We start from the raw sequence: 13,644 nt of genomic DNA on the forward strand, positions 1-13,644 counted from the left end.
ACTTCAAAAATCCTTTTTCTTTACTTTATTTATAGTTTATTCCTATGTATAACTGTACAATATTTGATAAGTAAATTAATCAATTGATTATATAAATTAATTAATTGATTTAAAAGTCAGACATAGGGACTTTTCTGCTCTGTTTAATTTGCGAACGAATTCTCTTCTCGTGAAGTCTCTCCCTAGCTGCTTTTAGGTAATTTTTCCTTCTTCTCTCTAACGATTCGGGCGATGGTTTTGGTGGCTCTACTAAACTAGCCCTTATCATTGTTCTTAACTTTTCAAGAGCATCCGCCAGGTTTAAATGTTGAGATCTCGTTAGGTCTGACTTGATTATCAAGTACCCATCTTTGTTTATCTTGTTTTTACACTGAAATAATAAATTTATATACCTAAGGAACAGCTATTTTTTTATCTAATTTTTAGATAAAAATTTTATAGCGCATTAATTTATCATTTATGTCGAATAATGAAGATTTCACTTATAGGCAATGCGTATAGTGCTACTTACCTGTTCTATTAGTTTCGTTCGAACTTCTTGCGACAACCAGGTAGCACCGTTTACTTGGAATCTTAAATCTACTTTAGTATTTACACAGTTTACATTTTGTCCCCCAGGACCACTGCTAGCGCTGTATGTTATTTTTATTTTGTCCATGGGTATGTAACCACTAAATTTTGCGTTAGGATCTGGCACCTGAAAAACAAAAGGAACAACAATCCTTGCTTAGTAATCATTGAGTTTGGTATTCAAGGCATAGCAAGGTATTGTATTATTATGCAATTATTTTAAAAATGACTCGATATGTATACTAACAAAGCTTGGCGTATGCAGTTTCAGCTTGCTCTCCGGATACAATTTCTCCAGTGATACCTCACTTTTAAAGCTGAAAGCTCTGCTGAAATTGCACAATGCATTCTGATTTTTAACGTTGCTATGTAAAATCCTGAAACACTGTCTACTAAGAAAATTCATTTCTTATCAATTTTTATTGTTATTACTTTGATGGTGAAACAATTTGGAAAGGTATGATTATGAATACATAACCTGACATAACCACAATCTCTCGGCGTTGCTATTGCAGGTACAATCGCGGTAGATGGCAGTAGGTTCGCCACAATTAGATTTAAGGAATTCGATAATCGACTGTATTCAATATGTTTCGACTTTGGTGCGCGATGTCAGATGTCAAGTGTCACGATAAAATCTTCTCTACGGGTAAGAAAATTTATAAATAGTTAAAATCCGAAAAATAACAAAATTTGCGACGCCTACATAATTTCGAAACTTCTTTTAAGCATTTTCCAAAATCAAAAGAACATGGTAAAAAGATTATCCTTTTTTTTTTTTTTTTCTTACTTTATATCATGTGAAGTGATCTCCTCTTCTCCTCTTAATAATCGAATTGAAGTGAGCCATTGTTTCGCGGTAGCGTAAAAATACCTTTTTAACCGTCTCCTTGTTATGTATCGTGCTATCGTGCACATAGGCGTTTATGTATTCGTTTTAAGTCTTGGCGCAATAGGTTTTGCAAGTGGATTGCGGCATAAAGCGCATTCTGAAAATCACGGTAATAATCGACGCGAGAGCGATCCACTGCAAGGACACGGAACTCGACGCGACTCGGCCGTTTTTCCCGGCGAAATACTGTGACAAGGTTACGTGTCTCGCTTTGCAGGTTAATGCTCCGACATGGCGAAAATCATCGACGATCGTTGGCCGTTGGCCGTCGTTTCTATCGTATCAAGAATGAAAAGAGATCGGATAGTTTTGGCGATATTATGTATCGGATACGGATAAATGACAATTTGAAGTGGAAAAGAGACGAGTTGCAGAGCATTTCATAATTGTAATCGGGTAAGTTTTTTCCTTTACACGAATTCAATTTTATATATAGAAATTTGAACAGATTATCTCTTTCTCTTTCTTTCTTAGCAATAATGTGCGAGTCCATTTGCACTTATGTATAACACGTAACAAACAATATGCTTTTATATAAATTACACACTGTATTAGTGAAATGATTTTAAGCTTTAGCAATGTTTCAATCTTATATTATAAAAAAATCATATCTATATACGTATGTTGTATAAACATATACATATACATATACAATATCTATTTTGCTTTTTATAATAATATTAAAGTAATAAATAATATATACCATTCTTAAAATATATATATGTAAATATATATGTATATATAATAAAATATATATGAAAAACATATTATATAGAAAAAATTAAATTTCTTTCTCAACTTTTATATTTAAAGAGTTTAAATTATGATGTTTAATGAATATTTAAATTATATAATGTATTGTAATATATATTTATGTAATATGTTGCAATAGGTTTGTCATAATATTACGTAGAGTGTAACAGAATCTCTTATTATCTGAAATATAAAATTTTGTAAAGATTAATAAATTTCATAATTGGTCAATCCTGGTCATAACTGCAACTAAGTTGATTAGAATGTAATTTTAGAAATTTTATAGGGTAAAATTTAATCTTATCTTATCATTAATAATATTGAAATGCCAATTTTTCATTTTAACGAATGATCTTGATATACTTGACTTGGGAACTTGGAAACTTTTCATATAAATTTGATATCTGATTTTGACGAAATTAAAAGTGCAAGTGCTTCGTGATGTATCATTATCGTTAATCAATGATACGCTTATCATTTATAATGAAACAGCGATATGTGGTGTATGTACACGTGTGTATACGAGCGCTTTTGATTAATTTATCGGTACATGTTACACGTATAAGCACGCGCTTTTGCATAATGTATTGAAGCTTAATTAACTTCTTAATATGAAAGGGAAGAGGGAGTATGACGCAACGACATGTATGTAGCGTCGCGTAAGATTTCGCGTTAGATAACGGGACAGCCGTCGTCATTATCATCGTTGTGTTCGAACAACGGATACCTATTCCACGCGAATAGTCTTTCGCGAGATCTAAGAAGAAAAAGATTAGCGGATTGCACAATTTGGCGCGTCCATCGTAACTTGATGGATAGATAGAGAAGAGAGAGAGAGAGAGAGAGAGAGAGAGAGAGAGAGAGAGAGAGAAACGTTCTAATGTATATGCGTTATGGTTGCAAGCAAGTATCCGCGATTTATACTGATACGCGACATGCTCGTTAGTGCTATTCAACGTCATTCATTTTTAATTTATATAGACTCATAAACCAATATGTTTGCTTACAATTAGTTGCGTCGCCAATTACAGCCATTAATCGTATAATACGATTTAAACTTTAAATAAAAATTAAATGTCTGCACTAATATCTGATATTAATGCTATTATATTCATCGTGTAAGAATTTCACTAAATATTTTACTTTATTTTTTTTTTCATTATTCTCAAAAATTGAGATTGCTTCAACATCTTTAATATATCATTATAACACACACACACACACGCACACACGCGCACGCACATACGAACATATACATATCTATGTATGTATTATCGAATCTTTTAAAACATATATTGTTTAATATCATTTGGATGAGTATGCCTAGTCAATTGCCATTATTTTTGCAATAGTAGAGATTAATTCTTTATGGAATTAAGATTTCTCGTTGTTATTCCCACTAAGGATAATGCAAAAATTCGTAAATTTATTACTTAGTCAATGCGATAAAGAATTAAGATAAACATTGCTAGATTTGGTAAATTACATTTGTTATATTTTATTATATTAAGTTTTATATATACTAATTTGTATGTGTGTGTTATAATACATTTATTATAATATAATTAATGCATATATATATATATATATATATATATATATATATATATATATATACAATATTAATATAATAAACATAATCATTTAATTTTTTTTTCTCGTAAATGATAGCAAATGATTAATTTTCTTGGTAGCGTTGTCGTTTTCTTCGGACAAAGTGTATAGTTTAGATCCGGTTCCACGAGCGGAATACGTGAGACGAACGTCTCGTTGCCTGCATAATTGATGATATGAAAATATCAGCAAAATACCGGCGAAGATGCGTTGGCTGTGTACCAGGAACAAATGCATCATGCGATTAATTAGAATAAAGATACAATGAAATCATTGATTCATTCGGCATTCTTCCATTTACAATGTATTAAAGTTAGTTGTTTGTATGAGAGGTTCCGTTGCTGCGATATGTGTCATTATTAAAATTGACATTTTAACCATCCATAATGACACACGCTAGTAATATGAGATAAATTCATTCACTGATGTCAAATTTGTTAGTATTAAAGATGCCGCATGATTCGTAGCATTCGTTATGCCGATTTTGGTCCATTCTTTAAATAAGCGCGCGCGCACACGCACATACTCGTTAGTTTAGATTCTTCTTCTTGAATTAGCTTAAAGGATATAAAATTTTGATGATGCAAGCCTTACGCATAATAATTTTAATGATTTTCGCAACTTGTATAAATATGTACATCAACATCATCGTATCGACAAAAAATCAAAGAAATATTTTAATAAATAATATAATAATAATAAAATATAATAATTATTATTAAACGTAAAAATTTATTTTGCTTGAATTTTTGATCACCTCGCAAGATTTCGGTGTAATTTTCCTTATCTCAAATTCCACAACCGATTTTAAATTTTAACTTTTTATATGTTTAAGCAATTTAGATTGCTGCGTTCTTGATTGGTAATATAATTGTAAGTTAAAAGATTTCCTAGATAGGACTCCGTATGTTTTTCCTTTTTTTTTAAGACAGCACTCGATAAACACAAGTTTATGCGAATCTCATAAATCAAGAATGATGAATTTCGGCTTACTGGCAACGAGATAACATACGTAAAAACTATTTCACGATCTATCGATACCGTACTTTCTCTTATAACGATAGAATGCAATAAAGCATATATATTTTTATAAAGATGTGACATGTAACTTAATCTGCAGCGTATAAATTGTGTATAAAATTCTTTTTATTTATTAAAACATTAAATAGCAAATTTTATAAGTCTTATCGAATCGTCTCTTGTTGCGCTAGAAAATTTGTACAATATTAATTTATTAAATAATTAACAATAATTACTGATATAAATATTTGTAAGTCAAATTTTACGAACAAGAAAATCGCGTAAAATGTTTCCTACATAAACAATCATTCAATTATGAAGTACGCATACACAATACATACATAGCACAATAAAAATTTGCCATCTTTCTGTAAAAATTTTTAAAACTGTTAGAAATGAACTCGTTAAGCTGCAATATGAGCCTTTCGACGTCGATATTCATGATGAACTATTGTATAAAGAATTGTATATCTTCTGCGGCGCATGAAATAATATCGCGTCGGGTCAGACAAAGGTTAAGGTCACGACGAATATTTCGCTTTCGCGTGTGCGTGTGCGTGTGCGTGTGCGTGTGATGTGCGGATAAATATTAATTATATCTTGACATTAAGGCACTTTTGCTAAGGCGTTTTTGTTCAGCTTGTTTGCTAATCGGGAAATATTTGACCTTTCTTCAAATTATAAGCGAGCGATGATTAGAAGGATAATGCCGACATAATAAAAAATGCAAAAGACATACGAAAACAAAGAGACATCGAGTGTGGCGGATATACAATATGATAATGTTTCTAGAAAACGAATCTTTCGTTTATCCTAATTCGATGGCGAGTTTAGATTTATGCGTGCCTTATATGCGAGCAGAATTATTATTCTTTGAGAAATAAGAGGATTAAAATAGATTGGAAGAAATTTTTTCTCGGAAACTTGGCACTTATTCTTCGAAATGCGGAATTGGTTTTATAATTGGTTTTATACCGCAATAAATCTTTATTTTTTAATTTTAGAATCAAGGAGAAAGAATAAAAAAAGTATATTTTAGTATATTTTAAATTTACGAATAATATTGTTATGATTAACTTTTTTTTTTTGATATCGCTGATTGTCCTTTGTGAGCAAAGTGCATGTGATTAAACTCGTTTTGGATGACTTATAATTTGCAATAAAATTCGAAGCAAATTATTATTTATAATTTTATGTGTCGTATGATGCAGGAAACGTTAAAAAAAAATAAGATACATATACATGTATAAAATACATATCAGAATACACACATGCATTAGAGAATATATATGCGGCGTATAAAATTATAAATATATTTCTGTCTTGAATTTTTGGTTGCGAATTATAAGCGGTTTAAAACAAGCTTTACACTAAAAAGTTAAGGGAATGATAGTTATTTTTTTTAGAATGTGAAGATCATTTGTTACGTTGGCGGAATGCTCCAATATCATTCGAAATACAGACGTAGCAACTGGTTAACGGTTCCACGTCATCGCTATATATTTCACGCATTGTTCAGAGCTACATCCTGCAAGTGCCTCCGTACCGGCTTAAGATCGTGTGTGACATAATTGTCAAGGTTGCTGGCATCGTATTATAATATCGTCTGATGTACGCGCGCGCGTAAGCGTATATGTAAAATATTGTTTGTTTGAGAAGCGCGCGCTTGACAATTTAAAAGTACGATTATAAGCCTATACAAGGAATATCACTTTTTTATTCTAAATAAGATAAAACATTTTAATGCGTTGCAGGATATTTAATCACGATCTCTTGGAATTTCAATCATCTTGTATTCCTTGTATAGCACATACGCACAATAAAATTCCACAAAATATTGCTGCAAGACGTACAAAAGATCGACGTACAAAATTTATCTTGCAACATTTATTGCAGTTTATAAAATTTATTGCTTTTACAATTAAATTTGTTAATTTTAAATCTGATAATATATTTTGTATACTGTTGTATTATTTGTTTTTTACTATTATTATTTTTTGTTTTATTTGCATTATTCTGTAGTGATAAACATATAATAATGAAAAAGTAAAAAGAAAATAATGTAAGTGAAAAAGATGTACGAAATAAGCATTAATTTTAAAATGAGAAAAGAGATGGCATTATTATCAAAGCTAAATAAATATATTCATAAAAAAGACCTCTTTTTATCATCAAAAAAAACTTAACTTTTCAACAGATTAAAAATTAAAAAGATAAATGAATCTTTTCGCAATGATTTTGTGTGATATAGACAAAAATATTCAGCGTCAATTAGTTCGCAACTTTGCCAAATTACTTTATAATAGAAATCAGGAAATCTTTCCGTGCGATTAACGTCTTCTTTTTTATTTGATATAATTTCTATCCTTGAATTTCTTCAAGATCAATACGAGAGTTTAGATCAGATTTATATTTGGCATATAAGGTAAAAAGATCGTGAGTTTTCCTGGCAGAGTACAATGACAATCATATGACGCGAATATTATCTTTATTGCGCTATATTAAAATTTTGAACAACTATTATATTTTTTCCACTCGATTACAAAACCGTTTCTTCTTATTAAATATTGTGTCATTGATAATAATGTATAATAATCGTTTTATCACAATTTTTTCCTTTTTTATTAAGAACTAATAATAATATTAAGTTGTTTTAATAATTCATGCAACGATATTTGACGCTGTAACATTAAATTAAAATATCCTATTGTTCTATTAATGTATAAATCTGTAATAATATCATCTCATTCTTATTAGTAAACTGAAATATTAATGATTAAATATTTATCTATTTTTCGTCGGCTACGACGAAAAATAAGTAGCAAAACAAATATTTATGGTTTAGCATCCATTATGAGACAATGTATTTAAAAGCTAGCATTGCTAATTTCTTTCTGCGAAATTCCTTAAAGATCGGTTTCGTTAGAAGTAACAAGGAAGCGAACGAGAGGAATACCGCGTTCTTCGTATATGGAATTGCAATTTACGGACAATGTTGTCGTGTATTGTTGCGCCACGTTATAATCGAGATGCACTTTCATCGGCAAGATTATAAGCGCATGCCGTCAGGAAATGTGACTGCAACCCTGTTGAGAAAATTGGATAGAGATACGCCACAAACGTCTCATATCTTTATTATGCTCATATCTTTACTATGCTCTCTTAGTTTTAGAATCTTTGTACATTTTATTCGATAAAATTTCATAAAATTATATCGAAAATTGCACATTGAGAAGGAAGAAAATTATCGAAGGATAAGGAATAAGGGATTGGAGAATAAAGTCATTGTCAGATGTAGGAAAATGCGTGTGAAATGTAAGAAGAAGCGGCGAGAAAACTTGCGAAAATTATCTCTTATCCTCTCAACCTGATGCGATGCATTTAGCAATGTATGTAACGCGAGGCGCCCGGTGCATTACGAAGCGTATCTCAACAACCATGAACGACCGATCTTACGGAATGACAAGAACCCTGTCTCTCTTAACTTTTCTTCTCTTGGCTGACTGTATATCTCGCGCTTGCATCACTTGTGTAAGAGATGCTCCCTGTTGATACTACGCTCGTGGATACATGTATATCCATTTGGCGAGAGCCAGAGTATCATCGTGAGGGAAGATACGCATTGATTAATGCACCCTCTCTTGCGCTGGTGCAACCGCGTACTGCATCACGCTCTGCATTTGGAATTCTCTAAAGCTTCATTCGCATTACGCTAACAACTTTATTTTAATCTTTTAATATATCAAATACTTGCAAATAGTTTTATGATGCACAAATCTCTCTCTCTCTCTCTCTCTCTCTCTCTCTCTCTGTCTCTCTCTATACAATCTAAACACTAATCTGCATTAATGCTTTTCAAGTTGGAAACTTTTAATGTCGGATGCATTGTGCATTGTGCCTAGATCTTTATTTATTATGATTAAAAAATACTGATTCAAAAATTTAACATTCCGTTTTTGTTTATTAATTTAATATTATATATAATACAATACTTTTGTACACGTGTTATAGTTACTTTCTGATTTTCTATGACAATTAGTTGTTCTCTCACTTTTTCTGTTACTATTTGCAATATGAATTCGTGCGACTACTTGTACATTAATATATATATATACATATAATGTACTAAAAGAATAAATTTTTTATTATATATACATATATTAGAAATGCTAACTTGATAGCATCAATGGAAAACTTTATTGTTCATATTATTGTGCACATATCTACATCTGTCGATATCTATTGCTAAAGGATTGTCTCCAATGTTAGCCGATAGTCATGATATCGGCTGCTATGCCGATAGTGTGAATTAAGCTTTAGCTAGCGTCGAGAGAACATCATCATTACGAAACAAGGATGTCTGCGACAGAAAGCAGGCCAGTGCACGGTTCTCCGCCTGTTCCTGGGTTCACGCAACCTTTCTGAATCCACCTCGTGTTATTTGCAAAAATTTCTGTGTTTTCATAGATTTTTTCTATGGCACACGATTAGATTCTCTATAGTACTATTACGTAGATTATTGCGGTGTACAAAATATAGGAATATAGAAATAATACATAAATATAGAAATATTTAAATTTACGTAATAATATTTAAATCCTTGAAATAGCAGATATTTCTAAAAAGTATGTTTATGTAGTAAAAGTAAAGTAAAAGATTAATCTTGGGTGCGTGTGGGTGTGCGCGCGCGTGCGTGACTCTGTGAAAATTTATATTATAAAATTATAAATTTATATTTTTTATTATATTGTATCTCTCCTGTCACATTATATATCCAAAGATTGTAAAAGAGGAATGAATATGAGAGAGATCTATTCGTATTGCATTCATTTTGTGTAGAAAATATTACATTTTACTTACGCATTCGAAAGTTGCGCGTTCGGATAAAAATTCTGGTAATTATATTTATGGTATATGATCGAGCGATTATAGAGGAATTTTGCGGGAAAAATTTTGAGCGCGATCGTATTTTTTTATGTACATTTATCTTATTTGATAAGCGATAAGCTAATCGAAAAGATTAGCTCGACGATTAGAAATAAGATATGTGTCCTTGGGATGCACAAACTCGTGTCCTCCTCGTTAGTCCCTGACTAACTTGTAAAATTGAATTCCTTCGAGAAGATATTGACCCTTTTCGTCCAGTAATCACCAGATTTAACAGTGTCGCTGCTGTGACTAAACTTTTTCCAATCTTTAATATTCGATATCCTGTCACCTTGCGAATGGACATTAAGTATGCTAAAATCTCTCTCAATCCGCATACGATTTCGCTCGAGAGAGCTATTATCTTGTTAATGCTATATTTTTGGAACGACCTCACGACCTTCCCATGCAATCGTCTTTTCATGTCCTGTATTCAACTGATGAATATGTAGAGGATAGAACAGGAAAGATTGCGTTCTTTACTAAATTTAGGAGAATCATTAATTACTATATGATTGATTTACTGTATTATTAGAAACTTGAATGATTACGTGGCGAAATTTTTGTGATTACTATATGACGGTACGTAATTAAGCGGATACTATATAACGATATAACATAATAATAATAATTCAGTACGCGTACTTTCTCAGAATCTCTGCTCAATGTCGATGAAAGTAAATCGAGCACGATGTTGCTGGAGTATCTTTGGCGATATAGGTGATAGAGCCGGTTTCAGGTACTCTCGTGATACTCGTCTGATATTGTCCGGTATACTATTCCTCGCTAAAAGTATATTTTTATTCTTACTTTTATTGTTAGTCAAATATGACTAATCATCAGATTAATTGCATTTTCGAAGGATATAATTTTGTAATTATACATCGCGTTAAAATTAGAGAATGCTGCTTTCAAAAGATGTGAAACAATTCTCTAATCTTTTATCAATCTTGCCATTTCTAAATTTTCTTTATGTTGGATAACCGTTTTAAATAATATTAATAATTTAACGCTTTTATATTAATAATATGTATATTTTTATTTATACATTTTTTTACTTTATGAAATTTTCACTCTTTAAGCTAACGTCAATTATCTTTTAATGATGAATTAAATAAAAATTCGAAAGAGAAAGAGGGGAGGGGAGTAAAATTATTTTTTTTTTTTTCAACACGGTGTACGTTTTTAGGCTGGCAAAAATGGTATTTTTTCCTATTCGACTTAATGCGCGACAAGGAGCCAATCGGAACCTTGAAATTATTTGGCTTGTGTATAGCATTGTATCCGATATTGATGTAGATGACATTGCTGACGATGGCAGGTGAAATTTTGAAGGTCTTGGTCTCACGAATGTTTACGCGCGTCACGAATAATTTCGTAATTTGTTTGTTAGATGTAAGATTTTTAGAAATGAAAATTCTATAGCCTTCTTGCGTTATCTCATACATACAATCATTATACATATATATATAAAATTTATCAATTATTGTTGTAATAATATAGAAATAATTTTAATTATATTAGTTTCTCGAGAAATAAGATATTTGCAAACGCGTATAGTTATATTTTAAATATGCTTTATTTATAATAATTATGCGAGGACAAAGATTGCGAGCGCGGCTCATCACAGTAGTTCGTATGGGATATCAGCTCGATTACATGCTTGTCACATATGGATCGCTAGCCATTGAGTAACAGCCACTTTCGTAGTCACTCTCGCTACTGCTGCAGAGTGTAGAGTGCTGGTGTGTGCGGGTCTGTATGACATACTGACACATAAGTTAAGATACGGCAGGCACGACGATCACCGTAGGCAGAACATCGACGCTTAGACAGTCACGTAACTTTTCTCTATAGTACCAAGGAGAAATATGAAATTTCGCAAGTGCAATTTTTTTTCCACACGTTAATCTCAAGTAAATAATAGTTATACTCGCGTCTCACATAAGTCACATCAAATGATGAAGTTTGCTTTATTTGAATTTAAAATCTATGATAGATGAAGTAAATCGTGTTATTGAATTGTTATTGTTATTAATTTGAGTATATATTTTAATATATATATTTTAATATATATATATTATATATATATATATATATACACATACATACTTGTATATCTAAATTTAAAAATTGTTCCAATTAGAGATTGAATCGATTAATATCTCTCTATCGTGATATATGTATATATGTATGTATAATGGTAAAAAATCATATAAACTATTCAGCATGACATACATGGCTCGCGGAACATTTTACATAAAGTCGCGATGAAAACACGCTCCGATGCGGGTAACCTCCTTAAAAAAAACGACCTTTCGAATTTCACTGAGACATCAACGAAATATCCCTCCTTTCCTGTCATTCGATGTCACCTGAGAGAGAAAGAGAGAGAGAGAGAGAGAGAGAGAGAGAGAGAGAGAGGGAGGAGGGGGAGAAAGGTTGAAATAAAAACATACTGTCGCTTATATTTATAAATTAAATCATTTGTTCAGTGAGATTGGGCACAAAGTGACGGTGACCATCTCATTGATATACCGGAAACTTGTTTGGTTGTTTTTTTTTTTTTTTACGCACACATATGGTGCATGTAAATATGTAAAATTCGACAGAATAACAAACGGCAATATATAAATTGAATTGTATAGTTTTATAAAATTGCACAGTAGGCTCAATTTATCTTATGTTTAACATAAAAATATTTTATTAAAGCGCAATGAATAAATTAAAATAATACAACATCTAAATTTTACAAACTTTTTTTTTTTGACGAATTGACATTGCTGTGGAATATAATGGATTAGAATTCTTTTTATTTTACGTGCAATTGCTTATCTTTCTCTTATATGCGTATGTTTGTATGTATTATTATTTATGTTTGATATTTTTATATTCTATTCTATCGTTATATTTTTTTTCGTGCTTAATTTTTTATTTTTATACCGCAATAAAATATTAATTATATTTATCTACATTTATACAGTATTCAGAAATTTTTATCATTATTTTATTCCATCGAATCCTCCCCCCCTCTCCCCTCCCCCCCCCCCCTCGCCTCTCACTCTCAATGAAAGCCGTATTGGAGGTAAAAAGAAGAAGTATGGGTGACTTCTCTCTTCCTCGTTACAATACTTTCACTGCAAGCCTCATGATTATCGTTCTTTATGACTTTTTTTTTCTAACAATAATTTTTGATTTATACAATTATTTTCATATCATTTGAAAAAGGGTGATTTTCATTCGAACTTTAACGTTTTATAACATATTTTACATCTTTTTACGCTCATTGTTCTCCCATTCGTTAAGCAGATTCGTTTGTTGGTGCAACAGAATGCGACATGTGAAATTGATTTAAATAGAATTATATTCAAGTAGAGAGTGGATATTGTTGCGAATCGTATATAATTTTCAATAGTGAATTTTCAATCATTTATCGTTAATCAACTTTCGGCTTTTGAATATTTTTGTTCAATTTTCATTTTTTAAACTCTTAATTTTCGAATCTCCCCAAAATTTCTAACTAACTATAAACTTTTTGTCGTTGTTCGATCTAAGCTCCTAACATTTCACTGTAATCAACTATTCAATTCTTACATAGACATCTTCTTTTGCAACTTAAAGGTTACATCCATAAGTATTTTTCGACTGACTTCTTCCTTTCCTCAAAGATCAAGGTCATGACATGACATCGCGCCTTCACTATAACAGCATACTTGGATGAAGGCACGTCCACACATTCCAGGTACTGTCTACGTGTCCCCGTTCGAATGTAGTTTCATTTTTAATCGAATAGATATTCAACCGAGGAAGAGAGAAAGAGAGAGTTTTGAATTATAATAAGCGGTAAAGAAATTAAATTCAAGAGAGTA

General features: G+C 31.2%; 1 protein-coding gene and 1 long non-coding RNA gene across 2 annotated transcripts; one reads left to right on the forward strand and one right to left on the reverse strand.

Annotated features, from left to right (window-relative positions):
• Positions 1 to 3: 3 nt before the first annotated feature.
• Positions 4 to 1,626, reverse strand: LOC138945089 (large ribosomal subunit protein mL62). Its single transcript, XM_070316307.1, has 4 exons — positions 1,361 to 1,626; positions 818 to 1,213; positions 512 to 697; positions 4 to 370 (listed from the first exon to the last, which is right to left on the reverse strand). Exons 2-4 carry the CDS (start codon positions 974 to 976, stop codon positions 110 to 112), a joined length of 606 nt encoding a protein of 201 aa, XP_070172408.1. The 5' UTR covers positions 977 to 1,213; positions 1,361 to 1,626; the 3' UTR covers positions 4 to 109.
• LOC138945090 (uncharacterized) lies at positions 840 to 2,063 on the forward strand. Its single transcript, XR_011448911.1, has 4 exons — positions 840 to 1,027; positions 1,086 to 1,219; positions 1,680 to 1,858; positions 1,937 to 2,063. It is a non-coding gene; the product is annotated as an uncharacterized lncRNA (long non-coding RNA).
• Positions 2,064 to 13,644: the final 11,581 nt, after the last annotated feature.

Source organism: Polyergus mexicanus, unplaced genomic scaffold (assembly GCF_030449975.1).
Source record: "Polyergus mexicanus isolate NDT 795.1 unplaced genomic scaffold, iyPolMexi1.0 SCAF_3, whole genome shotgun sequence".
NCBI classification, from domain to species: Eukaryota; Metazoa; Arthropoda; class Insecta; order Hymenoptera; family Formicidae; genus Polyergus; species Polyergus mexicanus.